The 27,753-nt window shown below is 37.8% G+C and overlaps 1 protein-coding gene across 1 annotated transcript in view; it reads right to left on the reverse strand.

Annotated features, from left to right (window-relative positions):
* Window positions 1-24,270: 24,270 nt before the first annotated feature.
* Window positions 24,271-27,753, reverse strand: part of LOC120538573 (major histocompatibility complex class I-related gene protein-like) — a 59,403-nt gene continuing 55,920 nt past the window's right edge. Inside the window, exon 5 of the mRNA XM_039767968.1 lies at window positions 24,271-24,441. Coding sequence (XP_039623902.1) covers window positions 24,271-24,441 — 171 coding nt within the window. The remainder of the gene's footprint in view (window positions 24,442-27,753) is intronic.

A 27,753-nucleotide genomic window follows, 5' to 3' on the forward strand; every position in this document is an offset into this window, starting at 1 on the left:
AAAAGTAAAGGATATTGGAGATTCCAGACAAATAAAAGGCATTACAGTTTTCAAAATTGGAGTTACAAAGTGCTATGAAATCAGGACTAGGCTAGGAGGTGATACAAATATGTGAAAGAGAATAGAGAAATAAGTTATTAGATATGCAAGAAGAGAACTTTCAAAGCAGTGACGGTTTATTATTAGGTGCTTCCATCAATAGTTACTTTGTCTTGCTGTCCAAGATAATGAATTAGTAGGCAATAGTCATTATTTAAGTTCAATTTAATTTCTATTAAACTTGCAGGTTAAAGACTCTCCCATGCACTGAGGCAGTAAACAGAACAATATAAAACTATTATAAATACAATTTATTGTGTTAGTTATTAAGATAATCACAATCCAACTCCCTCTTATTCCAGTATGCTGGATGCAAAGATGCTTTGACAGTGAGCTCTTACATTACTCACCTCCCAATTCTAAGTTCAATGAGCTGCTTCAGGTGGTAGTCATTTAACCTTTACCAAGTATTCCCCTTCATATTCATCCCAAAGTCACTTCTAGGGTCAGGTTAGGTGTCACAAGGTCCTGTAACTGATCTTGGCTCAACTGTACCTTGGATCTCTTGTCTATGCCTAAAAGTTAATTCATGCTGTATGGCATTTATTAAAGTCACCTAAATCTCTGTCAAACATTCCGAAGTTCCCATTGAACACAGATGGGACACCACCTTCTGTCAATTCACGCAGGACAGGTAACTAGGAATGCATTTTTCCCCCCTTTTTTGCAAGTTACAATTATTGGTAATTATTGGTAATAATAATCAGGAAATTAATATTATCTTTAAGAGGACCTCAAGGTTGCTAGATATCATGGCCAACCTATACACTGGTACTGTGAGTGCTGTGCAGAGTGGAGGCAGAACCTCTGTGTTTTTCCCAGTTGATTCTGGGGTTCGTCAGGGGTGTGTTCTTGCTCCTACTCTGTTCAATGCTTGTATGGACTGGGTGTTGGGCAAGGTCGTGGGGTCCAGCGGCTGTGGGGCATCTGTTGGTGAAGAGAGATTCACGGATCTTGACTTTGCTGACGATACTGTGATCTTCACGGAGTCAATGGAGGCTCTGATCGGGCCACTTGAGAGACTGAGCGAGGAGTCTGAGTGTCTGGGCTTGCGAGTATCCTGAATAAAAAACAAGATCCAGGCCTTTAATGACATCTTGGGCACAGCCATCAGCGGTGTGACTGCTTGCGGAGAGAGTGTCGACCTTGTTGAGAGGTTTACTTACCTTGGCAGTGACATTCATGTCTCTGGTGACTCTTCCTATGAAGTCAGTAGACGGATTGGGAGAGCATGGGGGGTCATGAGGTCATTAGAAAGGAGTGTGTGGCGCTCCCAATATCTATGCAAAAGGACGAAGGTCCAAGTCTGGTGCTTCCTGTCTTGCTATATGGTTGTGAGACATGGACACTATCCAGTGACCAGAGACAAAGACTGGACCCCTTTGGTACTGTGTCTCTCCGGAAAATCCTTGGGTACCATTGGTTTGACTTTGTGTCGAACTAGCAGTTGCTCATGGAGTCCCGAATGAGGCACATTACCTGCATTTTGAGGGAGCGTCAGTTACAGCACTGCAGCCATGTGGCGTGTTTCCCCTAGGGTGATCCAGTTCGTCATTGTTGAGGACCCGAGTGGCTGGACCAGGCCAAGGGTTTGCCCACGTAACACCTGGCTGTGGCAGATAGAGAGTCACTTTCGGAGGGCGGGACTGGACCACGTGTCTGCCCTGGGGGGTCAACCAGGCTCCCCAGTTGTTTCATCATGTAGTGGGTGTGGCAACACACTATACCAGTGAATGCTCCCCAACTTGACTTGACATTAAGAGGACACAATGGTTAGAATTTCTTCATCACAGCTCCAGAGGGCAGTGTAGCAGGCACAATCTGTTTAAAGTTTAGATTTTCTTCTCCTGCCCATTTGTGTTTTTTCCAAGTTATTACAGTTTTATGTTCACATGCTAAGGGTCTGCATATTAAGTTGGTTGGTGGACATTATGAGTAAGTTAGGGTGACCTGCAATGGTTTAACATCTCATTCAGACCTTGTGTTAGACTAAATAATTTTAGAACCCGAATGGATAAGAGCAGAAAATGAAACAATTTGTATTATTAGTGAAATCTAATAATACAATAACACTTAACCTATTAAAAGTATTTGAGTGTTCTTTTAGCCTCTGTATACAATTGGAACATATAACTGTATATAATTTTCTTTGAAAATACTCCTCTTCTGCATTGATTAACAGATGAAAAGATAGACAAAAAGTAAAATTTAAAGTGTCTATGCTTTAAACTATATTTTTCTCTGATCATGAAATTATACATTTTAGTTTTGTTTACATCTTAAATACAGTTCTGTAATTACACTACATGTTAATTTTGATTGTAATCCTTTAATTTGCTGACATTTCTGTGTTTCTGCTTTGCTATATGGATTTAACAGTGATCTTTTTTTACTCTGTGACAGCTAGAAGTTGCATAAAATTTTATGCACCAATATGTAAACTGCTTACATGTTGAGATCCACATCCATGTTTGCGGATACTCAAAACAAAAACTTTGCAAATAGTAGTGTTTAACTTTTATTGATCAATGAATCTTTTGTGTTTTCTTCATCTCTGTTTTGGTTTATGTTTTGGTTCTGTTTCTCCAATTTCTGTTCCTGGTTTTGGTATTCTGTCTTTAATGGACTTGTTATTTTATACCATGTGGCCTTCCACTTTCTTCATTTTGATAGAACAAATATTCTGGAGGTCATGGAGCTCATGGTGGTCCAGTGGGTAGTGCTGCCACTTCCCATATAAACCATCCTAGGTAAAGATTTAATGCCTGCTCATTGTCCGTATGGATTCTGCATATCTATATATATATTTCCAAGTGGTCTTTTATGTGAATTTAATTGTGAGTGTGTGTATGAGTGGGGCTCGTGATAGACTGATGCCCTGTCCAGCGCTTTTTCTAACTTCAGCCCCTGCAGCCTAAAAATGGATTAAGTGGTTTTGAGAATGTTATGTTTCAGTACTCTGGATTTTTGTATTTTGAACACAATCAAAACATTCATTTAGTGGGTATGCCAATAATTCATAATGGGCTTTTAAAGTCTATAGGAATTATGAGTGCTTGCATTCTTCTTTCTTGAAATTATTTATGCCCTCATATGTGAAGCAGCATGGAGAGTCCAACATGTAATTTATTTATGTATACTGAGACTTGAAAAACACTTTTTGCATTCATTGATGCATATTTATGATGATAGAAAACAGAAATAATTTTTCCATAATATCAGGTGAAATCAAAAGCCTAATTGAATTTAATTGAGGACGAGGAAAGAATGAAATACAATTGCATTACAATTACATTGGAAAAAAAATAAGAATTCATCCTATATTAAGTCCACATACATACCCAGCATATGTCTATTAATTTAAATACCCTTTCTGGTGAAGGTTTCAATTGAAACAAGCACAGCAGTGCAGACTAGACTTACCTTTTTCTCGTAAAATGTTCCAGTTCCTCCTGTTGGATGACCGAGTGCTTCCACACCAGTTAAGCAAAATACTACAATCTGTCTAGCATGCCTTTGGCCTGACTCCATTAGGATGTACCTTTTATAGCTCAAGCGGCAGCCAGCCATAGGTGCCACCTTTTGAGATCCCAGGAGCAGCTCAGCTTACTTGTCTGGACCCATAAGATAAGTGGCAATATTTATGGACAGCAATCCTTACTAAATAACCAGATGTCTTCTGCTTATGTTCTGGGTCTCAAAGTGTTCAGTTATTAACTCACATTTGATAACTGTAAGAAACGATTGGGACATAACTGTAAGTCTTTTTATATTTCACCAACACAGATATATTCAAAAGAAAGCAGGTAAAGTAGCACAAATCTATTTTATTTATTTCACATTTCACTACATTTCCCCATTAACAGCAGTTAAATTTTGGTTGAACACATCTGCATGCCTGATGTAACATTTATGGCTATGCTTGGTCGAAGGAATTATAGAAAACAGTGCCTTCTTTCTCATTTGAACTGTTTATCCAAGAGCCCCAAAAATGGGAGGAACATTATCTTGTAACTTAGAAGGGCCCATTCTCAAACTTCTTCTGTTGCAAGGCACTGGAGAGAAACTGAGGAAAATGGGATGCCCAAGGTCCCCTGAGATACTTGAACTTTTGTACCCTGGACAGCTGCCATTCCATCATCTGAAGGAAACAGATCCTACAATCTTTTCAAGATAAGAATGGCACTTTCATATCTGGAAATGGTGATTCTCATTCCAACTCCATTCCAGTCAATAACAAATTATTTAAATAAGCAGCAGAGATTACTTTTGGAGACAGCCAGCTGTTGAGACACCCGTCCAACATTGTTTGCACTTTTATATCCTGTACGTGCAAATATTGAAAACATCTTCGCTGGGTTGAATGTCCTCATTGAATCCATGCTGGAATACTTCTCTCTGAAAATTAAGGGGGAGCCAAATGGAGCAAAGAAGCTGCTTTGGCATCTCATACTCCAATATGACCATTTATATTGTAGATATCAAATATAACGTATAAGGAGTTAACACTGAATACACTTCAAGTTTTGCTTATAAGCAAACAAAGAGAATAGATAAGCAGACATAATGGTTTTAATTTACATTTCTTTAATTTACAAATTAACATTTTAAAATAGAGTAGCATATTGGGAACGATGGCATAACAGCTGTGAGCTGACCATAAATATGCAAGCTGCTCTTCAAGTGTTTAAATGACTTAAGAAGATGACCTTCACACCCCACACATATTGATGTACTTATAAAGTAAACCTGGAGCAGCATCAAGCTCACAAAACTTGGGACCCTCTGACACCCAGCTGTACTAACTGTCTACCTAAAACAGTGGTAATATGGGGGGACCAAGAACTGGGAGGATGGTCTTGTGTTATCTTCTAAGATAACAACTTAGCCCTCTTTTAATTAGTCTGAAAAAAATTTGTTAAGATAATATATTAATAAGTTAATGTAAGTTAATAAGTTAATATTTTGCCTTATTTTGAAGTCTCATGTTTTAAACAAGAATTAATAATTGAATAAACGTATTTCTTATAGTGTCTTTCAGAACTCACATAAGCTCTCATTATTGCCATGCATTCAAAAACAAATCTTTAAACTTAGTCTTCCTAGTTTCTTAAACTCTCTTGGGGCTCGAGAAACTCACGATGCATAAATTACAGCTGTAAGTAGCCTCTCTTTAAGTTCCTGTGGTCATGGGCAAGACTAAAGTGGAGTGAGAGGTGCTTTTCTTCCTGCTCAGCCTCAGAGTCTTGCAGCTTTCTAAATGAAAGGAGTTAAAAGCCAATGTTTGTCTTTAGAGGGTCTGCAAGAGAGCGGTCCATTGTCCCAGCTTGGAGCAGCCAGTCATGCGACTGGACATTTAGTAACCTTTCTGGACCCCTGACTCATTTATCACCGTAACACTGGGACTGTCTGCCTGACTGCCCACAACCCCTGACCCCCAACCTTTCAACCCACTTCTGCCCACTTTCCCACGCTGCCCCTTTGTGATGTCATTGCCATGGAAACTGCAGTGGTCAACTGTGGCAGATGGCCACTTGGGACAAAGGTGGGAAAAAGTCAGGAGGTGTCAATACAAGCCAATTTTGGGGCCCCTCCTTTCCCGCCTATCTCCCCCCACATTGTTGATTAGTATGGCAAATTTTCAGACATGTGAAATTAGCTGGCTAAACTCAATATTAATCTGTGCTAGCACTGGCCTGGGTAAGATTCACACAAATGACCCTCAACAAAGCTTCTGCATGCATTCCAAACTTCTTGAAGATGCTGCTGGTATACTCCTGTAATCCAAGCAGAGTGGCTTGTTGTAATAATATTGATTTGGATGAAAAAATATGCAATTTCACTATTAAATCCAGAGGGTTGCCTAAATATGGGAAGGGCCCGAGTCTCTAATGATTTACTCTGTCTTTCCTGAGATGGCGGTAAATTAGTGCTCGGCGTGTAAACGACGCCTATTGATCTGCTAATTCAATTGTATTGGCCCCTTCTGAAAAAAGCATATAAAAGCTCCTTTGCTGACTTTTCAAGCGTTTCTTGCTCCTTAGCACACTGCTGATTCTTGTTTTTTAATGACACAGCAACAGATCTGCAAAAGCTGGCTCTTGATGATTTCTGGTAAACAATACAGTTCCCATGTCAAAGCCATTAAAATCCCAAGTTTTAGGTTTTCAAGACAACCCCAGTTTACATAAACAGGAGGAAAACATTTTTATCAAAATTTTACTCCAATATTTTTTCTTTATTCTGGAACTTTTCCATTTTTCCATTGTTGTAACTGTATATTTTATTATTAAAATAGCACAATATAATATTAGAACAACTGCTTAAACCAATTCATAGGACACCATTCCATCAAGGACCCATTCACACACACATTTACACATAATTGGTTCAGATATGCCAACTAATCTAACATGCTAACTTTTCATGCATCTACAGCTATTGGGGCTAATAGATGATTATATTGAAAATAATGGAAATTGTCTTAATTGATGACACACAACCATTACACAAAGAGCTTAAGGAAATCAATTATATAGTCAGATTTAATTGAAAACCTTTCCATCCAGCCATGTTAACTCATTTATTTTGTGACTCCAGAATCAACAATATCACATAAGGCAGGAGCCAACCTCGGGTGGATTGTCAGTCTATAGTAGGGCATACAAATGGACACAACTAGGGAGGACTAGATGATGACTAGAAATGTAAATCGATATGTATCAGCCAGTCCACACCAAGAAGTATCTATTAACATTTTAATTAATTGCATAGCATTAAATGTCAAGGCAGATAAGCAAGGAGAAATGAAGTATCTATGAAAAAATTGAAAACATTAAAGGTTTTAAAAAGCAAATGATACAGTGCCATATCATTTTTTATGCGTGCTTAATCCTGTGGGGGATTTCCTGTGGCTGGAGCCCATCCTAGCAAGGAGAAGGAGCAAAGCAGGATCAGTCCTTCTCAGGAAGGACACAAACACACAAGCGTATACTACACACTTACACTAGAACCAATTTAATCTCGCAGATCCATCTAACAGCAAATCATATACGATAAAATGATTGAACATTTAAAAATGTATACGTCGACAATGTCAGATAATTTGTTTCTTCGTCACAATGGAGGCATGTATTATATCTGACATAGGCAGCCAAAAGTTGATCTACTGACAACAAAGAGCTTGTGCCAACAATGGGACATAGAAAGGTAAAAGTTAGCTCGGGTTTGGAAACATGGTGGACCTCTAAAGCTAATAACTCCATATGACCGGGGCTCACAGTACCAGTTATGCCCCAAACCAGACACAAAAATGACACATATTGAGTCGCTAAAGTGTAAGACATGTTGTCAGTGAAATACAAGAACAAGAACTAAAGTCTATTTAATAACTAGTTTAATTCTTCCTAACTATTGCTAAGAAAAATGCAGATTTCTTTCTATAAACTTGGCTAGTGTGTGCTGTTCATTGCCTCTTAAATTGTGTGTGCACAATGACATTATTGTTCTACCTACGTGATGTCACAAGTTATGCCCACATGACTGGCAACATGCATCATAATTCCATAAAATACAGTATGTCACTGCTTGTATCACAATACTTTAAAAGAGTCTTGCCTATGAAAACGACAGCATGAAAAAAAATAAAACAATAATATTTGAAAAATATTCTTAAGGAAATAAAGAACCAAAATTATAATCCTAAACTCTGGCACACCTCTATGCCAATATATTTGGGTATTGGTAGCATAATTCAACATCATTTTTATGAAAGATGCTGATATTTAAAGAAATAAAAATCTATTTAAATTAAATTTGTGTCATACATGTGTGCTTGGGAGGCTCAGTGTGATGGTAGTAAATATATACATAAATATATATATATTTTTTAACTAGGTGGTTCTGCCCCCTGCTCACTTCGCTTGCCAACCCCCATGCGGGCCCTATGCGCTATTTCCCGGATCTGCCACTTGTGAGAAATCATGCTGTGCTTTTGGATAAACACGAATATCAACTCTGTCTTTGATATTTCCGTCTTTCGAAACTATTATCGCTGACAGTTCACAACATGTTGGTTTATTATATATGCGGACGTGATCTTTCGGATTCATATAGAAATTCAAGAAAACTTCTTTGTCCATGTTTTTCAGATAAATTTCATGTAAAGTGCGATACTTTTGGACGTATGGATTTGTATCCATTATTGGCTGTAGAATTTCTAATACGTCCGATCGTTTAACTCTTTTGATTCTACGTTGCATCGCTTCCCCATGATCATAAATATAAACCTGACCAAATTGTGATTTCTTTGAAATTAAACTTGTAGTAGCTCTGTCATATCACCTATATCCATATATTTGATCTCTTTTTGCTGTTCCGTTATTGTACCAAGTAATAATTTTCATTTGTTAACACTAATGCGATCTTTACTATCAGTTTTTTGTAACTTTCGGATTTTAGTACTTTCATAATCCCTAACCTGCTCTGCATGGGTATCATGCCAATGTTTTTGAACCTCTTTACAATGTTCTACATTCTCTTCTACTCTTTATCTTTTCTTCTACTGTTTGTCTTTTATTTCCGCCCCCACTTGAACCTGTTAGGTTTTCAATTCATCTCTTGGCACAAAGTCTCATCTCGCGAGAAGTGAAATTATCTCTCTTAAAATGACTTGTCTCATCTCTCTGAAAAAGTCTTGTCTCATCCCAAGATTTATTTATACAGTAGAGAGATATACAAGTTGAAGTAACTACTTTCAAGGTAAAGTGATTCATAATCACACTGAATGTTTCACTTTTTTGAGATAGATGAGTGTGTGAATGCTTTTCAATGGGAAATTTTTTAAATTTCAAAAAATGTGTATAGCACGCTGCAGTCAAGATATGTGGACAAAGATTCAACTGTCCTGACAAATTACCTTAGAGAATAAATGTGCCAAAGTGCAACAAAATTGGACAATTTTGAGCAGTATAATGTCATGTAGACAGGCGGATGGACAGACAGATAGACAGGCATGACTATAACAGAAGGTGCTTTAGATAAAGAAAAACATAGTATCTTACTGCAAAAAAAAAGAGTTAATGATAGCACATGGGTTACAGGTTTTGTGGTAATATTATGGTATGTTATTCTTATGTGTATTAATTGCACCAGTCTACTAGTGTTTAATGAGCTATGAAGTCATCCAATCATCTAGCCATCATATAGCCTGGCTAATCAGTTCATTTGAGTATGCAATCAATACATCTTTAATAATACTTTGCAGCAGTGTATAAAGTTTCAGAATTCTTTTTTTTTTTGGTGTAAGAGCTAACTGTACAGTAAAAAGCCTATGTTAAGCATTAAACATCACATATCTGTTTAATAACCCATTTTCTAAACAGTTTTAGCAGTCTTGTCAATGACTTGACAAATTATTTCATCACATATACAAAATGTTTTGGTCACAATGATCTGCTATACTTGGTATTCTATTACCTAACTGTAATTACTGAAGAATTATTGAATCCTGTGATTACATAATTACTCATGTACCTGTGTTGATTATCAAAAGGCTTATTAACAGGGAGGCTAGAAGTGGGGGTAGATCATATGAGAAGAATAAGTCTAACTGTTGTAGTTGAGGGAAAACCATCAAGTCTCATGAAGAAATGTTGGGGCACCAACCCAATAATCCCTACAAAACAATACACAAGAGTCCAAAAAACACATTTGTAGTGTATTTTGTTCATCATTGTGAAGGAGTTAAAGAGAGGAATTTGGGAGCTCTCTGGGAAAACACAAGTTTAGATAATAGTTATAACAATTTGCGTATGATTGTGTATGTGTGTGCATCTGTGTAAGTCAACACTAATTTCATATTACAACTATAAAGTGTGGATATGACCAAATTCCAAGTTGCATTTAAAATTATGTCCAGCAGAAGATAAATTGCTTTCAGTTAAATCATTAAGGTGTTAATCTAGCACATCATCCCGATAACATGTGACATGAACCTGATATGTTTTAAGATGTTCCAATGTCTATTTGTTTTTGATTAGCATTTATTGACTATATTATCCTCATGCTTTTCCCATTGTTTTTGCCTTTCCAACTCCCATTATTTTTTGGGGTTGCAGGACCCAATTCTAATGTTAGTTTTTGTTTTGGAAATTGTCATAATGGCATTTTGGTTTCTTTACAGGTGCCGCCATTTTGTGGTCCTGTTGCTGCAATGTTGTGCATGGTTGCTGGGGGTGTAGTTTACAGGAGTTTTGTCAGGTGACATCATTGACACTTGATTTATAATCCAGCAGCACCTTGTGAAGTTTATCTGAGTTTATTTACTTCTTCTAAAAGAATGTAATTATCTAGTTTATTTTGTGACTAGAAGTGGTATTAAGATAGCTATTAAATTAATATATCTTTTTAGACACCATTATGGAAGTTGACATGATATGAGATTGGGTTGTTAGATGGAAGTCATGCTGTACTGCATCATTAATGTGGTGATATTTAAACTTGCATCAAAAGACCTTACCTAACTTAATTTGTAGATATTTGAAATTCCTGGTGAATGATTCTCTGAGCTTTTGTTAGCTTTTTATTAGGTTTTTCTGACAAAAATTTTGATTTGGTGACAGATAGAATAAATTCCTGGTTTCAACATCAGCTTTATTTGCCTCCTGTTATTTGCTCCCAGTTTTTCTTGAGGCACAACAGTGATTGTCCTCCAATCTTTTTGAATCTTTGCTATTTTTTTTTAGTGTTTCAGGTTTTAACTGCTGTATTTTCTGCTAACTATTTTTGGTTAACATTCTGTAACTGACGAAAAATAAGATTGATTAACTAGTTTTGACCTACCGTGACACTGATTATTTCATATTCCATCTTCTGACAAATCTTTTCTGCCTTTAATTCCTGCCATTTTTCTACATTTTGGCAGTACATTTCTAAGTCAGTTTTCATCTTGGTTTTCAGAGATTCTTCCCACAATCAAAATACATGTGGCCTAAATTAACTGGCAAATCTGAGTTGGTCCACAGTGAGTCTATGCTGGTATGTTCATGAGTGTGCTCTGTGATGGACTAGCAGTCTTGGGGTGTATTCTGACTGGTTCCTATAGCTTCTGGGATAGCCTTTGGTCTTCCACCACCAGGATTGTAAATCAATGAATGGATCAAGCCCTATTTCTTAAATATTTTGCAGTGTACATTATATTTTATACAACAGAAGTAGAACACTTCATGTGAAAAGTGCATTGAAAGTAAAGATATACATTAATGATGTATGGTAAATTGTAATTCTGGTACTGCACTGCTATTAAAAACCTATATACAGGACTTGATATATCATTACAAAGATAAAGCCTTACGACTCACATTATTACCTCCACACTTTTATGTATTTCAGGTGTTTTGCACTATTTGTCGTTTTTTCTTTTTTTATTGGTAGTGATCACTAAGTGTTTCTAGGAATTCAAGTTGGCCTTGTGATATAACAAGTTAATGGCTATGGTTTGCTTGTCATGGCCTTGGTGGGGCTTCCTCCCTTGCTACACTTTATCCATTGTCAGTCAGTCAGTCAGTTATTTTTAAACGAGCTTTGTCCTGATCAGTGTCATGGTGGTCTGCTGGAGACAACCCCAGCTAGCGTAGGGCACAAGGTAGGGAACAAACACTGGACAGGACTCCAGTCCATCGCAGGGGACACACACAATCACGCACACACTAGGATCACCAGTTCACTTAACCTCCATGTCTATGGACTGTGGGAGGAAACCCACGCAGACACGGGGAGAACATGTAAACTCCATGCAGGGAGGACACAAGATGCAAACCCAGGTCTCGTTACTGCGAGGCAGCAGAACTACTACTGTGCCAAAGTGCCACTCTTTATCCTTTGTCATTAGTTTATTTTTTTTCTTTAGAAATTACTGTATTATGATTTTCTAAATAAACTTTAAGATAAACTCTTTCTTTTTGTGTTTAATTACTTTTCATTAAGTTCTTTCTTTTTTGTTGAGCAGACCCTTTTGAGTGTTGTGTTAATGTAATTTGTTATTGTACTGTCTTTCTTCATCTTGAGCCTAGGGTTGGAGGGCCTCCCAGCTTTATATATGAGCAACTAACAAGGCTGTTGTCTGAGAATCTATATAAGGGGCTTAGCAGATCTCAGGCCAATTGCTGGGCCATGTATTGTATGTTTGCTTTTCTTTCATCAGGTAGCTTTGCCTTTGTGAATTTAGATGTTGGTGATTTTGGTTTCTAGATATTTTGACGTTTTCATTTAAGCCTTTTGGCGTTTTAGCCTGTTTCAATGTTAGACTTTTTTGCTATTTTTGTATTTATTATTTGGTACTATTTTCTTGTTTATTACTTTTTATGGTGTAGCCAGGGTTTTATCCCTAGATCAAGCATCTGGTCTTTTTATTACTTTTGTTTATTGTCCATGGTGTATAATGCTGTTGAATATGTGTTTGTTTTCTTTCTTGTATATTTTACTGTAGTTCAATTATTATTATTTTGTTACATTATGTTAATTATGCATTTCTGAGTATTTTCCTATATCCTCCCTGTGTTTTGTACATTGATCCTGAACTGAATTTTTACTAATAGAATTTTTACTAATTTTTGTTAGGTGTTTCAGGTTTTGATTTAAGACCTGTGTTTTCATTCTGTTATTGCCGAAAGATAGGATGGATTTGTATTTGGCACTCTTATTTCATATTCCATCTTCTGACCCTTCTTTTCGAAAGGTTTGGGATCCCTCCATTCTGAAACTGGGGTACTGTCCAAGGACTACTGAAATTGTCAGCAGAAGTTAAGATGGCTGCCGATGCATGTTTAGTCATAGTTTCATTTTTTCCTGGAATGCAATATTATAAACATCCATATATCCATGTGATCATTTTGAAAATGCTTGAAAACAATGAAAAGACCAACAAAACATTTTTTGGCTTCCATTTTATCACAGAAGTTAAGAATGGAGGTTCCAAACCAAATTTACCAGGGGGGCCAGGGTGGGGCCAGTGTTTTTTCATGGAGGCACAGAACAAAAAAAAAAAAAAGGCAGTATTTAATTGTTTAATATATTAAGTGAATTTATTTGGAGCACAAACAAAATGAATTGAACATTTAATAATAAAACATACAAATGAATTTCAAACAAAAGATTTTACATATTGTTCATATGCACAATAAACCTTTAAACAAATTTTAGTTTTTGTACAGTAACATTTCTCTTTTTTGTATGCAAGATATTTTTCTTTTTATGTAGGTATGTATTTATTTTGTTATAAAGTGACTTTTTACAGCAAGAAACTTAAATGTACACTCACATTTTCTGTTCATTAATCTCTCATTCTCTAGCACTGGTAACACAGTAGCCTGTAAGATTAATATAACAGTATTCTGCGTTTGTGATTTCTTGCAAAATGATCCACAAATGCATCAAGGTTCAAAGCCTTGGCTCTTCTGGATTCAATGCTTAGCACCCCTAGATTGCTAAGACGCTCATCAGTAATGGTGGACCGGAGGTAAGTTTTTACTAATTTTAATGTGGACAAACTCCGGCATGTTAATTCCGGTTTCCGTGCCAGCGCATAGCACCGTAAGTAATTAATTAAAATTTTATCTCTTTAGCACAGGGGCCAGGGCCAGTTCTACAGGGGCACTGGCCCCTGATGACCCCCGTCTAAAACCACCTATGGGAGTTAAAATACTTTTTACCACATACTCTTCTAACATACTGAATTATTTGTAATTTTCAGATCTGTAGTCCTTTCTGCTTGTTGCCTTTTCTAAAAAAATTTTTAACCTAAAACACAGCCTTAAAAACATTTTAAATAATTTTTCACAAAGTTTATACCTTGGTATTGGATAACTTTGCTAAACGTTTATTAAGCACTTCAATATCTTTGACAACCTTAAGGAATTTGCATATTGTTCATCAGATGCCAATAGCTTTATTATTTTTCTACTGCATTTTCTGCTTTTAGCTTGTCTGTTTTTTTTTAAATTTCTTTATGACAGCTTAAACACTACATCTTGAAAATATTGTCTGGTGTGCTGTTTCTCACTGTTTATAGCCTTGTTGATAAAAAAAAAAAACAACATGATTTTATGTCTATCAAATTGTGTTAATTCAGGCATCTCCAAACCTCTATTTAAGGAAGTACAATATTTACGGTTACTGTTCAATGCTCCCATTTATTTGTTAAATTGCCCCTATAGCTAACTTGGTTTCAGCTAATAACTACCTCAATAATTTGAGTTGTGCTGTTAGTGAAATTGAATAAATAGATGAAATAGCTTGGACACCAAGCCTGTGCTGTTCTATCTGTCTCACAATTCTTATTGTGACATTTTATGGTTTCATGGTTTGTTTTTATTCTAATGGTATATAGTGTTTTAATGGGCAAAGAAACATTTAATACTCAGATGCCTAGCAAAAAAATAATTTAATTGACCTATGACTTTTTGCTGTAAATATTTGCTATCCGGTTTTTGAAAACAATGCTGTGGTATTATTTATTTTTACTGTTGTTTAAGTGACACCATTTTACTATTGTTTTGTGTATTGTATAACTCTGAATGAGGGATGCCATTTTGTGTTTCAGGTTTGATGGTGTGTGATTTATAGGAATTAGAGATGAGCCAGCATTCATTCAAAAGTGGATTTGAAGGAAAACGTAGATTTCCATTACACAAAATAGTTTTTGCGTTTACCTTTCAAATACAGTTTAAATAATATTGAAAAAAAAATATCACCTGAATCATTTCCTTCGTGATCTGTAGAGTTGTGTATTGTACTTGTTCTGGAAGTGTGATACCTGCATTTCCACTTATGGTAACAGTTTTAGCAATTTCATCCCCTAAAGATGCATCAGACACAGAAATGACATTTAGTATGTTGTATCACTGTGCAAGGAGCATTTATATTTTCATCAATACCTACAGGAATGAAGAAACATTAAAGAGGGGTTTCTAAGTAACAGTAGGGGCAAATTTCCTGTATACTAGAACTACAGAATTGTTTTCTTTTTGGGTGTGCTGCAAATTAACTGCAATGTGCCACTAATAGGGCCAAAGAGACCAATATGTCTTGCTTTCCACAATTACATTTAAAAATCCTCAAAAATTCCTTTTAGTGAGTTTCACGTTTCACGATTGCAAAATCACACATAAAGCAAATTTTACTGTCAATTTCTTTTTTTTTATTCCTTTTTTTTATTAATTTTATTACAATCCATACAAAGCAATCAAGTTTTTACAAAAAAAAAAATTGAGTTAAGAACAGATCGATCCCCACCCTGAGAGAGAGAGCAAGCCAAAGCGTGAAATTTAAGGCTTGTAAAAATACCTAAATTAATAAATTCTCTGTGCTTCAAGAACTTATTTTAAAATATTACTGATTAGATCTTGCCATGTTTTGAAAAAAGTCTGTACGGATCCTCTAACTGAGTATTTGATTTTTTCCAATTTCAAATAATTTAACACATCAGTTTCCCACTGACTTAAAAAGGAGAGTTTGGGGTCTTCCAGTTTACCAGAATAAGTCTGCGTGCCAAAAGTGTAGTGAATGCAATTAACAATTTGTTTGTCTTTCTCCACTTTAAGCCCCTCTGGAAGAACCCCAAACACAGCTGTTAATGGGTTAGGAGGGATTGTGAGTCCAAGGCTGAAAGGTAATTAAAATTTTGGTCCAGAATAATGTTAATTTGGTGCAGGCCCAGAACATGTGACCCAGTGAGGCTGGGACTTGGTTGCAGCGTTCGCAGGTTGGATCCTGCCCTGGAAACATTTTGGAGAGTTTTAGTCGAGACAGATGTGCTCGATATATAATTTTGAGTTGTATAATTGTATGCTTTGCGATATGGAGCTCGAGTGAATTCTCTGCATTACTACTTTCCACTCCTTTTCTGATTATTAATCTGATTATATTAATTGAGAGTTCTTTTTCCAGTGTCCTCTTGGATCTTTGAAAGCGAGGGATTGTAAAATGATTTTATATATTGTAAAGATGGAGTCTGTTTTCATTTTACTGTTTAAGAATTTAGCAAGTTTTTAAATTTCATACAATACATTTTTATATTCAATCAAACATGTTACCACATCTTTGAATACATTGACTTAAATTTTTCAGCAATTTTATTCAAGGTGCTATCCCTTACAAAAATGACATGCATTTAATATATATATACTGCTCAAAAGAATTAAAGGAACACTTTTTAATCAGAGTATAGCATAAAGTCAATGAAACTTATGGGATATTAATCTGGTCAGTTAAGTAGCAGAGGGGGTTGTTAATCAGTTTCAGCTGCTGTGGTGTTAATGAAATTAACAACAGATGCACTAGAGGGGCAACAATGAGATGACCCCCAAAACAGGAATGGTTTAACAGGTGGAGGCCACTGACATTTTTCCCCCCTCATCTTTTCTGACTGTTTCTTCACTAGTTTTGCATTTGGCTACAGTCAGTGTCACTACTAGCATGAGGCGATACCTGGACCCTACAGAGGTTGCACAGGTAGTCCAATTTCTCCAGGATGGCACATCAATACGTGTCATTGCCAGAAGGTTTGCTGTGTCTCCCTGCACAGTCTCAAGGGCATGGAGGAGATTCTAGGAGACAAGCAGTTACTCTAGGAGAGCTGGAGAGGGCCATAGAAGGTCCATAACCCATCAGCAGGATCAGTATCTGCTCCTTTGGGCAAGGAGGAACAGGATGAGCACTGCCAGAGCCCTACAAAATGACCTCCAGCAGGCCACTGGTGTGAATGTCTCTGACCAAACAACCAGAAAGACTTCATGAGGGTGACCCAAGGGCCCCATGTCCTCTAATGGGCCCTGAGCTCACTGCCCAGCAGCATGCAGCTCGATTGGCATTCGCCATAGAATACCAGAATTGGCAGATGCACCACTGGTGCCCTGTGCTTTTCACAGATGAGAGCAGGTTCACCCTGAGCACATGACAGAAGTGAAAGGGTCTGGAGAAGCCATGGAGAACATTATGCTGCCTGTAACATCATTCAGCATGAGCAGTTTGGTGGTGGGTTAATGATTGTCTGGGGAGGCATATCCATGGAGGGTCACACAGACCGCTACAGGCTTGACAAAGGCACCTTGGCTGCCATTAGGTATCAGGATGAAATCCTTGGACCCATTGTCAAACCCTGTGCTGGTACAATGGCTCCTGGTGCACAACAATTCCTGGCCTCATGTGGCGAGAGTATGCAGGCAGTTCCTGGAGGATGAAGGAATTGATACCATTGACTGGCCACCACACTTTCCTGACCTAAATCCAATAGAACACCTCTGGGACATTATGTTTTGGTCCATCCAATGCCACCAGGTTGCACCTCAGACTGTCCAGGAGCTCAGTGATGCCCTGGTCCAGATCTGGGAGGAGATCCCTCACAACACCATCTGTCATCTCATTAGAAGCATGCACCGATGTTGTCAGGCATGTATACAAGAACACAGGGGCCATACAAAGTGCTGCGTACAATTTTGAGTTGCTGCAATTCAATTTTGGCAAAATGGACTAGCCTGCCACATAATTTTTCACTCTGATTTTGGGCGTCTTTGAATTCAGGGCTCTGTAGGTTGATCATTTTCATTTCCATCAAACGATGTGGCATCCTTTCGTTCCTAACACATTACCCAGTCTATATCAGTATAGATATCCAGGAGGATTTCTTTTTCCCATTGAGATCTGATGTGTTTTCAAAGTGTTCCTTTAATTTTTTTGAGCAGTTTAGTTTAAAATGTGTTACTATCTATATGAAAATATTTTTAACTATGTTATATAATATGAGGGTGAGTCAAAACTTATCCGCACTCTTGTTATATTAAAAATTCTGTTAGTAGTATTGTCTTATCAGTGCTTTCTGTGCGAGGTCCCTGTCTCCCCAGTCACTGCTGGGCAGGCATGAACGTGTTAAGTCAGATCATTTGTAATTGTGATGAGTCAAAAATGGCTGCCCCATTTGTGATTTGCATGAAAAAAGAGCAACGTGCAGTGATTTGTTTTTTGTGGTCTGAGGGTGTGCCTGGTGCTGATATTTATCGAAGACTTTGCGCACAATATGGAGAAAGTGTTTTGTCACGAAGAAGTGTTTATAAATGGAGAAGTTCAAGGAAGGTCGCACAAATGTCAGCCATGAAGAAGGAGCTGAACGCCTGTCCACATCCTCAAATGATGACAGCATGAGGGTGCACATGAAATGATTCTGTTAAACAAATGAGTGACAGTAGATGATGTGGCAAATCATTTGCAAATCAGCCATGGCTCTGCCTAGGCAATTATCCACGACAGACTTCAAGAGTAGCTTTCAAGGATGAAGATTCACCTGATGAACAGGTGAAGACAGTGATGCATTCATGGCTCACAGCTTAGCCTAAAACATTTTTAATGAAGGAATACAAAAGCTTGTATTATGAAATACTAGGCATTTTATAATTTAAGATACAAGTTAGAAAAACTCTTGAAATATATTTTTAAATATAATGTAATGCTAGTTGTAATATACTGTATGATATATTTTAAGAAATTTGTTATTTTTTTATATTGCAGTATAATTTAAAAATATATAAATCTGGTACTGAACATATCCTTGTATCCAGCAGGGGGTGTTAGCTACCTTGTTGGAATGAGTTCTTTTATAATTGTGGCATTTTACATAACCTGAATCTATATAGATATAATATAAAAAGGCGATACCCCTCCCTGGAAGCCATGGCAAGAACCCAGTTCGGGAGTGGGGGCCTGATGTGTAGAGTCTGCCATTTTCGTAGCTGCTTTGGATGAATGTTCAGGATCATATGACGTTACCTCCCATCTGTCCGTCGGCTTCCTTCGTCTGTTATACAGCGTAAGCCATCATTAAAGAAAGCCAAGTTATTTCTCCTATGTGATTTCTTACCACTGTATCACTAAAGGAGGGGCATCACCTTTTCATATTATATCCACAGTATATAGTTTCGGGTGATGTAACATACCGCAATTACAAAAGAATTTATACTAACAAGAGAGCTAACACCACTTGCTGGATACAATCTTAGAGATATCTTAGAGGTGTTTCTGATATTAAAACATGTCTTGGATCAAATTGCACTCTGAAACAAAACAAATTATAATTTCAAGTAATAAGATTGTAAATTGAAACCTATGTACTGTGTGCTGACAGAGTGGCTTGCTTGAACTACTTTTAGGGATTTACAGGAAGTTCAAAATAAATTAGAATCATTAGCGGATTGTGTTTAGCTTTTTCTACAGTATGTAAAAATATAAGGCATTTGAAAATATGTTACAGTATATTAAGAAGAGTATATGTTTCCCCCATATTTCAAATATAATCTTAAAATATGTATTTGAATTAAACATATGTTACATTATATTGAAAGATATGTCCACAAATTTTTGTAATATATTGTAATATATTTATAATACATTGTAATATATTTCATTTTTGCAAGGGATAAGCTGAAAATGTTCAAGTTGGATACAGTGACTAACAGAAGGGTGAGTCTTCAGCCAAATAATGCTTATAGCTATTAGCCTACACACAGTGTATGTTATAGCAATACTAATAATAATAGTAATACATTTTATTTATATAGCACCTTTCCCATGCTGGGGCGGAGTGGTGGCTCTGAGGCTAGGGATCGGATGGTTGCCGGTTCGAATTCCTTAAATGCCAGAAGTGGCTCTGTTCTGTTGGGCTCTTTAGCAAGGCCCTTAACCTGCAATTGCTCCATCCTGGGTATGATGTTAATCTGCATCCAGCCCTGCAAGCAGGTCCTCCATCTTACAGAGAACAAATGGAGGTTGGTGGCAGGATTGGCACTCCAGCAACAATAAAAAAACTCACACTGTGCCAGTGAAGTGATGAGATGTCACCTGCTGTACTCAGGTCCCAATTCAAGTGGTTGGGGATTGTTTTCATCCTGAGCAGTTAAAGGTTAGGCAGAATATGTACTGTATATCAATTGAATGGGTAGAGAATGGTGTGGACTATGGCCGGCCAGTCATCCCGGCCAATACCCCCAGGCCGCCAGGTGGAGCTCGACCTGCAGCATGGAGGTGCCCCGAATACCAGCAGGGAATCATGGACAGTGGAGTTTTCCTTTACATCCGGATATCTGGATACCACAGGGGCCAACAGAGGACGCTGCAGGGAGGCCCAGAGAATCGTATGTGCCCTATAACCTGGAAGTACGTCTTAGTCACAGTGACAGGAGGAATGACGTACTTCTGGGATGAAGAAGAGGACTTTTGATCCAGGTCTGGGAATATAAAAGGACTATGGGAAATCCCAGACGTCGAGATGAGCTGGGTGGAAGGGTGGCAGCGTGTCTGGGAGTGGTTGATTATTGGTATTGTATTGGATGAGTATTGTGGAGTGGAGGGTGCTTTGTGCACTGAATAATTATAATAAAGTCAATTATTGGACTTTTACCTCATGTCTGGCGTATAGTCTGAATGTTCAAGAGGACGATAGCACCCTCTATCTGTCACAATGGCAATAAGTAATTAAAAAGCTTCTATGAAATGGAATCTCTATATATAATCTTCATTTGGATCTTGATCTTTGTTTGTCCGCGAATGAATTAGAAGAAGAAGCACTAGATGGCAGTAGAGAGACAGCTAAAACATAGGCATTGCATTAAGAATCTCCTCCAGGCTTATACTACTGAAGACTGTAGTACTCCAGTCACACCTCAAAACACAGACATTCAAACTAAACAAATTGTTGTGCTTTAAACTAACTAAAGAGATCTTCATTTAGATCTTGATCTTTGTTTGTCCGCGAATTCCACGCATGCGTAGACCACCTTCCAGTTTAGTACGTTGTTGTTACTCACGGATGTCAATAATGTGCTGAAATAACGAAAGAGGTGGTGGACATTGTTACGCTGGTTTGCTCCTGAGGCCTGGTTAGAGAATGAGATTGCTGAAGATTAAAGGTACGTGCCTACGTAACATATGAATGAAAGAAAGACAGTGGGTAAAATGAATGACAACGTAACAGCACATTCCGGAAATTATTATTGTTACGTTGTAGCGAGCGAGTGCTGCTCGTCTCACAGTTGTACCGTGGCTTGCTCACATGTCAGTGAAGTGATCTCTATTTATGCTTTAAAGAGCCTGGATACCTATGTGTCCCCCTTTTATAACCATTGGTCCGTGTATATTGCCTTACTCTTTGGTGAAAGATTGGAGAAAGGTTGAGAAGAGATCGTGAGAGGAAACAATAGCATCGTGAAAACGAGATGGACTGTGAGCGGACAGAAGCAAAAATGGTCCTGCACCACCACATAATTACTATTCGGACAGTGATTCCGAGTAGGCCGTTCCTATCGAATCAATATCCAAGGGTTTTCTTTTGTAATTTTATTTCCCTTATAAAAAATCATAATGCTGTGCAACGAAGGGCCCAGTTCACCACTGGCAGCCGCGTTTAAACAGGGAGCCCTTCACAGACAACTTTAACACGCGCAACGTAGTTGGGCGCACATGGCTAGTGTTGTATATTTTGTGTTTCACATTCACTTTGCCTTTAAAAAAGAGAAGTAACATGTATATCCATTACTACTACTGCCTAACAATTTCTTTGAAAAGTCACAAAAATAAATTTTCAGTTATCGCCTTTTGTAAGAAACTAATTTTTATTACAGGTTGCTTTTCAAATATAATTCTGAACTATTTTTGTTTTACTTCAGATCCCTTCCAAATCCATTTCAAGAAATATGTTGAACTGTCTTACTCAGCAATACGCTTTTTCATCATTGTATACTCTGTCTTTAAACATCTGCATTGCTGCAAACCTCTGTGGAGATATTGGTAATTACTTGGAATTTTCTACTTTTAATTGTACAAAATGTATAAGTCCATGGCAGCCCACAAAGAAGAGCTCAACGAAAGAAATGACTCAACAAGCTTCAATATGACTCTAACTTGAGCCTGTGTTTGCAGAGCAGAGAAGAAATAATGCCCACAGTGAGAAGCTTATTGAATGTCACTCACATTCAGAGGCCCGGTCTTTTTTTTTTTTTCGTTTTTCACACAGATAAATAGTGTTTTCACTAGTTTAGCAGGTGCACCCATGCCAGCTGAATGACTGTAGTCATTTAGGCCATATACTGCTACATGTCTAACTGCAAACTAAATGTTAGTCAGAAGTGAGGACTGATATCAGGGAATAAAGCAGCAGTCATATTAGAAAAATTGAGCTTGACTATGCACAGAAGCAAAACGGGTTTGTTGATGGCAATGAAAAGCAGCTAAGTGCAGTTCATTGTGCATTTACCCTACTTCTCAACTGTTTGTTTCTAAATGTGACTGCACAATTCTAGCAACTAAGTACCAGCAGCATGTTAAAATATCTGCAGAGAACAGCTCTTGTAAACTGCTTTTGTGCATTTTCAGTTGCCTGGCAATTTTGTTTGTGGTTGTTTTGTTCATTCAACATACATTTTTCAGAATATTATTTATAAGTATAGATGTGGGTCTACAATATCATCTTCATTTTTGCTTGAACTTGGTTTAAATTTGCTATAAGACACTGTTTCTCTTAACCAAGTCATCTGAGAAAAAGTCCAAGAGGCCAATCACTTGCTGACCTCACCGCCCAAACCAAGCTCTGCCCTCTTGCTGAATCTTGCCTGAATGGAGCAGCTGCCGGCCAGATCCCACTACTGAGGGCGGCATTTTATTCTGTGGAGGTAATCAATCAGCATTGATCAATACTGCTCCCGCTGGGTTGAGCCGCCAAGCCCGTGGCCCCTTTTCACCGCAGAAGAAAGGGGAGATAGCTCAGTGTATGTGTGTGGGGAGGGGGTCTAACAAGGCAGGCCCTGGGAAAATGAACTTTTTATTCTCACTCTCGCAGATGACAAATCGAATTCACGCTTGATATCATAATTTCACAAAAAGGAGAAAATATACTATCCAGTCCCATGGACAGGCAATGTCGAGGTCATTGTGGAAGTCTGATCTTTGACCTTTATCACAGTAAATTTTAAAGCAGGGAGCTACTGAAGTATCGAAATGTGGGAGCACAGTTTAAAAACACCTCGACCTTCTGAAAATTAACTGTGTCCTTCTGCTTGAACTGCCATGTACCTTCAGTGTAGTCTCTGTGGGCTGGACAGCTTGTTCACTAAAATGTATGTGAATGTTTTCTGAAGTGTTTCACATTTCATATCTCAAGTGGAGAAAAATGCAGCTGTGCTCTGGAGGAAGTCTCCAGAATGTGAAATACAATCCTACTGAACTTGAAGTATTCTACCACTGGATTTAAGCTAAAGCTATCATTCTTATTATTGTTTATATTGGTTAGAAGATGTGGCACAGTGGTCAGGGTTTCACATCCTGGATGTGGTGATTTTCTTTTTGGAATTTGCATGTTCTCCCTGCATGCACAAAGGTGTTTCTCTGGGCACTTTTGCCTTTATCCCTAACATATATATCAGGTTATTTGAGTGATATATCAGTTATATCAGTGAGTATGGACATGTGTTTCTGAGATAGGGTCCAGCCCTTTGACCATTAACTGGATTAAAATGGTTGCATAATAGTTGGATATGATGATGATGATGATGATGATTATTCTTATTATTATGGTGTTTTACTATTACGTCTAAATGGAAAACATGGGGAACACTGTGTACTGTATATTAAGTTAATTGGTTACTTCAAATTGAAACATTATTATGTAAGTGTAGATGTGTCCATGAGAGTGGACTGCAATAATTCAATTCAGGTTATTTTTGTAAAATGTTCCTCAGATTGCTGGCACAGATCGATGTTAACGGGTAAAATGCAAATATAAACTTTACAAATTACTAATTACATAATGAGTACATATAAATATACAGATTTATTTAAATAGCAAGGAAAACAAAGCAGTTTTAAACTAATCAACATAAATGGAGCCCAACAGTATTTGTCCGTTAATTAGTTATTGAACTATGACCAATAGTGAAGAGGAAAACAAAACCTCCAGTCAGCCCTAGATAAAGTAAACCTCTGGGGGGTCCACAGTCAATTGTAAGAGAGAATGTCAAAGACCAAGTCAGACACAGACACAGACCTGAAGACCTAGGCCAAATGACCACCCACTAACTCCAGATCATTCTACTGTAGGGTCTGTGCTGGGTCATCTAATCTGACAGCAGACTCTTTTCATCTGTTGATTCCTAGGTTCACAGAATCTGGAATTTCTTTTTCATGGACTGGGAAACTGTCTAGAAGGAGAGCAGTTTCACCATAGACTGGAGTTCTATTCATAATTGATTTGTGCTTTGCATCAAATGGTGCTGGGATTAATTCTGGCTCCCGGTTATCTTCAGACAGCTGTTTCAAAAATGGGTGGATAAACAGTTGGAAATTTTGAGATTATCGTCTGCCCTGGCACAGTCAGTGAAGACAGTAGTTAGTTGGCTCACCTCTGCAAGTTATTGATTCATGGTCTGAGATCTTACTAATTAGAACCTATGAAGATCTTACTTAAGGTCCTAGTTAATAGTAAGCATTGAGGTAAGTTTTGTGAGCACCTGTCACTTCACCTGCCACTTCTCCACTGGTGATGCATTTGTGACTCTTCCATATTGTTTCTGATTGACATGAGTGTCAGCCTGCTACTATCTTCAACACAATTCTACTGTCGCATCTTTAAAGTAAATGGTGTTGTGTTTTGGCAAGTTAACCTTTCAACTTCATAAAACCATGAATTCATCTTCTAAAAGCTTGTTTTAAGACTGATGATTTTGCTACCGAGGTACAATTATCCTACAATCACCATGGTGTATACTTTGCTTGTTCTGATCTTGTTATGTCAAGACTGATAATTGACCCTCTGGTGTCAGGGTTAAGGTAAAAGACAAGCAAATCAGGTCATGCTGGTTCTCTGAATCTGAGTATATTATTTTTCATCACAAGGAGTATATTAATTAACATTTAATCCCCATGGGATTAATAAAGTTTATCTAATCTAATCTAGTCAAAAACAGAAACATCAGTTATCATTAAAAGCAAGCATTTACCTTGTCCTTAAAAGTGCATCTTTTAATTCTTAAAATTTTAAGGTTGTTACTGCTTAGTGAGTATGGGACATTATGTCTTCATCTTATACCAACTGCGAATGAAATACTCTTTCGCTTAAATATAATAATACACTTTAAAAAAGTAAAAGTACTGCTTATCTATTATTTTAAATTGCTTCTAATTTGATGCCTACTCCAGCACTAATGGGTCCAATACAGAAATCAGCCCTGGACTCAGGTACAGCACACCTACTAATGTAGGCACATCTATCCATATAACATATACAAAATTGATTACTAACATAACCACAGTACTCTAGACTACCTGATGTATACAGAAAAGAGCAAGAATAGCACATGGAGAACATATAAATGGCACCCCAACCAAACTAGTGTCTACAAACTGTGAGAACAATCACTAAACATTGTGTCTTTTTGGGATTTTGATCTATTTTATCTGTTACTATTACAATTAAGACTGAACATTTATCAAACAAAGAAAAAACATATGCATGTATTTTCTCAAATAAAGTTAATTTAATGGTGTGTTAATCAAAGTTTATCTTGAAAGTACTGTGTACAGAATTGGGAAAAACCCAGGACAGGGCACCAGTCCATCAAAGGAACATGCACCCACCACAGGAGCCAATTTAGTCATTAATTAATCTAACTTTCATGTCATTGGGAACGTGTGGAGAAAACCAGAGTAGCCCAAGGAATCTCCACACGAACACAGGGAGAACAAAGAAATTCAACACAGACAATTACCGGTTGCAAGAATGCTTAAAACATTAGGCAGAAGTGCCAAAAACTGTATCACTATGTCTAACTATAATAAAAACAGTTTTACTTTAACATATTTCATCACATGTCTCAAAATTCTGGAAAAATCATTGAACACTAAAAGATATTCATATGTATAAAGAACCAAACTTCATACAGATATACAACACATGAATAACAGTTACAAATGAAAGTGCATTTATTGGCAATACAGAAATAAAGACGACATTAGTAGTAAAGAATTTGGGAGAAAAACAAAACCTTATAGACCCACATCTTAAACTGAGAGAAATTTTTGGACACAAGCTCCGTTTGCACTGTAACAATACAAAAATATGTTCTCAGAACTCCTATTGATGTAGAAAATGGCAAAACAGATTCAACTGTAGATTCAGACTATATTAATTTTTCCCATCTACAGTGATTCCACGAACCATACTTAAGAGAAGCAATTTGTTTCAGGTGTGAAATGCCTGTTTTGGAGAACAATGGGAGAGTAAAATCAAAAAAAGTATTCTTTTTTTCATCTCTTCAACTCTGCTCATCCTAATCGGGGTGGCAGTAGAAACACACTGAGCTGGGTTGATTGGGCCATCTTATCCTTAGTTACGTCTGCCAACACCTCTGCAGCAACTCACAGGTCAACTGAGAGATACAGTATAATCTTTCCAGTGTTTCTTAGATCTACCCTTGGATCTTCTTTCAGTGGACATACATTTAATATCCTCCATGGGAGGTCCCAACAGGCCATTCTAACTACAGTCTTCTTCTTCTTTTGGCTGCTCCCATGAGGGGGTCACCACAGCAGATCACCTTCTTCAATATCTTTCTGTCCTCTGTATGATGTTCTGTTAAACCCATCACCTGCAAGTCCTCTCTCGCCACATCCATAAACCTTCTCTTAGGCCTTCCTCTTTTTCTCTTGCCTGGCAGCTCTATCCATAGCATCCTTCTCCCAATATACTCAGCATCTCCTCTGCACATGTCCAAACCAGCGCAATCTCGCCTCTCTAACTTTGTCTACCAACAGTCCAACATGAGCTGACCCTCTAATGTACTAATGTTTCTAATCCTGTCCATCCTCGTCACACCAAATGCAAATCTTAGCATCTTTAACTCTGCTACCTCCAGCTTTGTCTCCTGCTTTCTGGTCAGTGCCACTGTCTCCAACCCATATAACATAGCTGGTCTTACCACCATCCTGTAGACCTTCCCTTTCACTCTTGCTGATATCCGTCTATCACAAATCACTCCTGACACTCTTCTCCACCCATTTCACCCTACCTGCACTTTTTCTCCTCTCTTCCACAATCCCCATTACTCTGTAATGTTGATCCCGAGTGTTTAAACTCATCCACCTTCACCAACTCTACTCCTTGCATCCTCACCATTCCACTGACCTCCCTCTCTTTTACACATGTCTTGTCCCTACTGACCTTCCTCTCCTCTCTAAAGCATGTTTCCACCTCTCCAGGGTCTCCTCAACCTGCTCCCTACTATCGCTATAGATCACAATGTCATCAGCAAACATCATAGTCCACGTGTACTCCTGTCTAATTTCGTCTGTCAACCTGTCCATCACCATTGCAAATAAGAAAGTGCTCAGAGCCAATCCCTGATGTAATCCAACCTCCAACTTGAATGCATCCGTCACTCCACCACAGACCCCACCATGACCACACTTCCCTCGTACATATCCTGTACAACTCTTACATACATCTCTGCCACTCCTGACTTCCTTATACAATACTTCAACTCCCCTCGAGGCACCCTGTCATATGCTTTCTCCAGGTCCACAAAGACGCAATGCAACTCCTTCTGGCCTTCTCTATACTTCTCC

This window comes from Polypterus senegalus, chromosome 11, assembly GCF_016835505.1.
Source record: "Polypterus senegalus isolate Bchr_013 chromosome 11, ASM1683550v1, whole genome shotgun sequence".
NCBI classification, from domain to species: Eukaryota; Metazoa; Chordata; class Cladistia; order Polypteriformes; family Polypteridae; genus Polypterus; species Polypterus senegalus.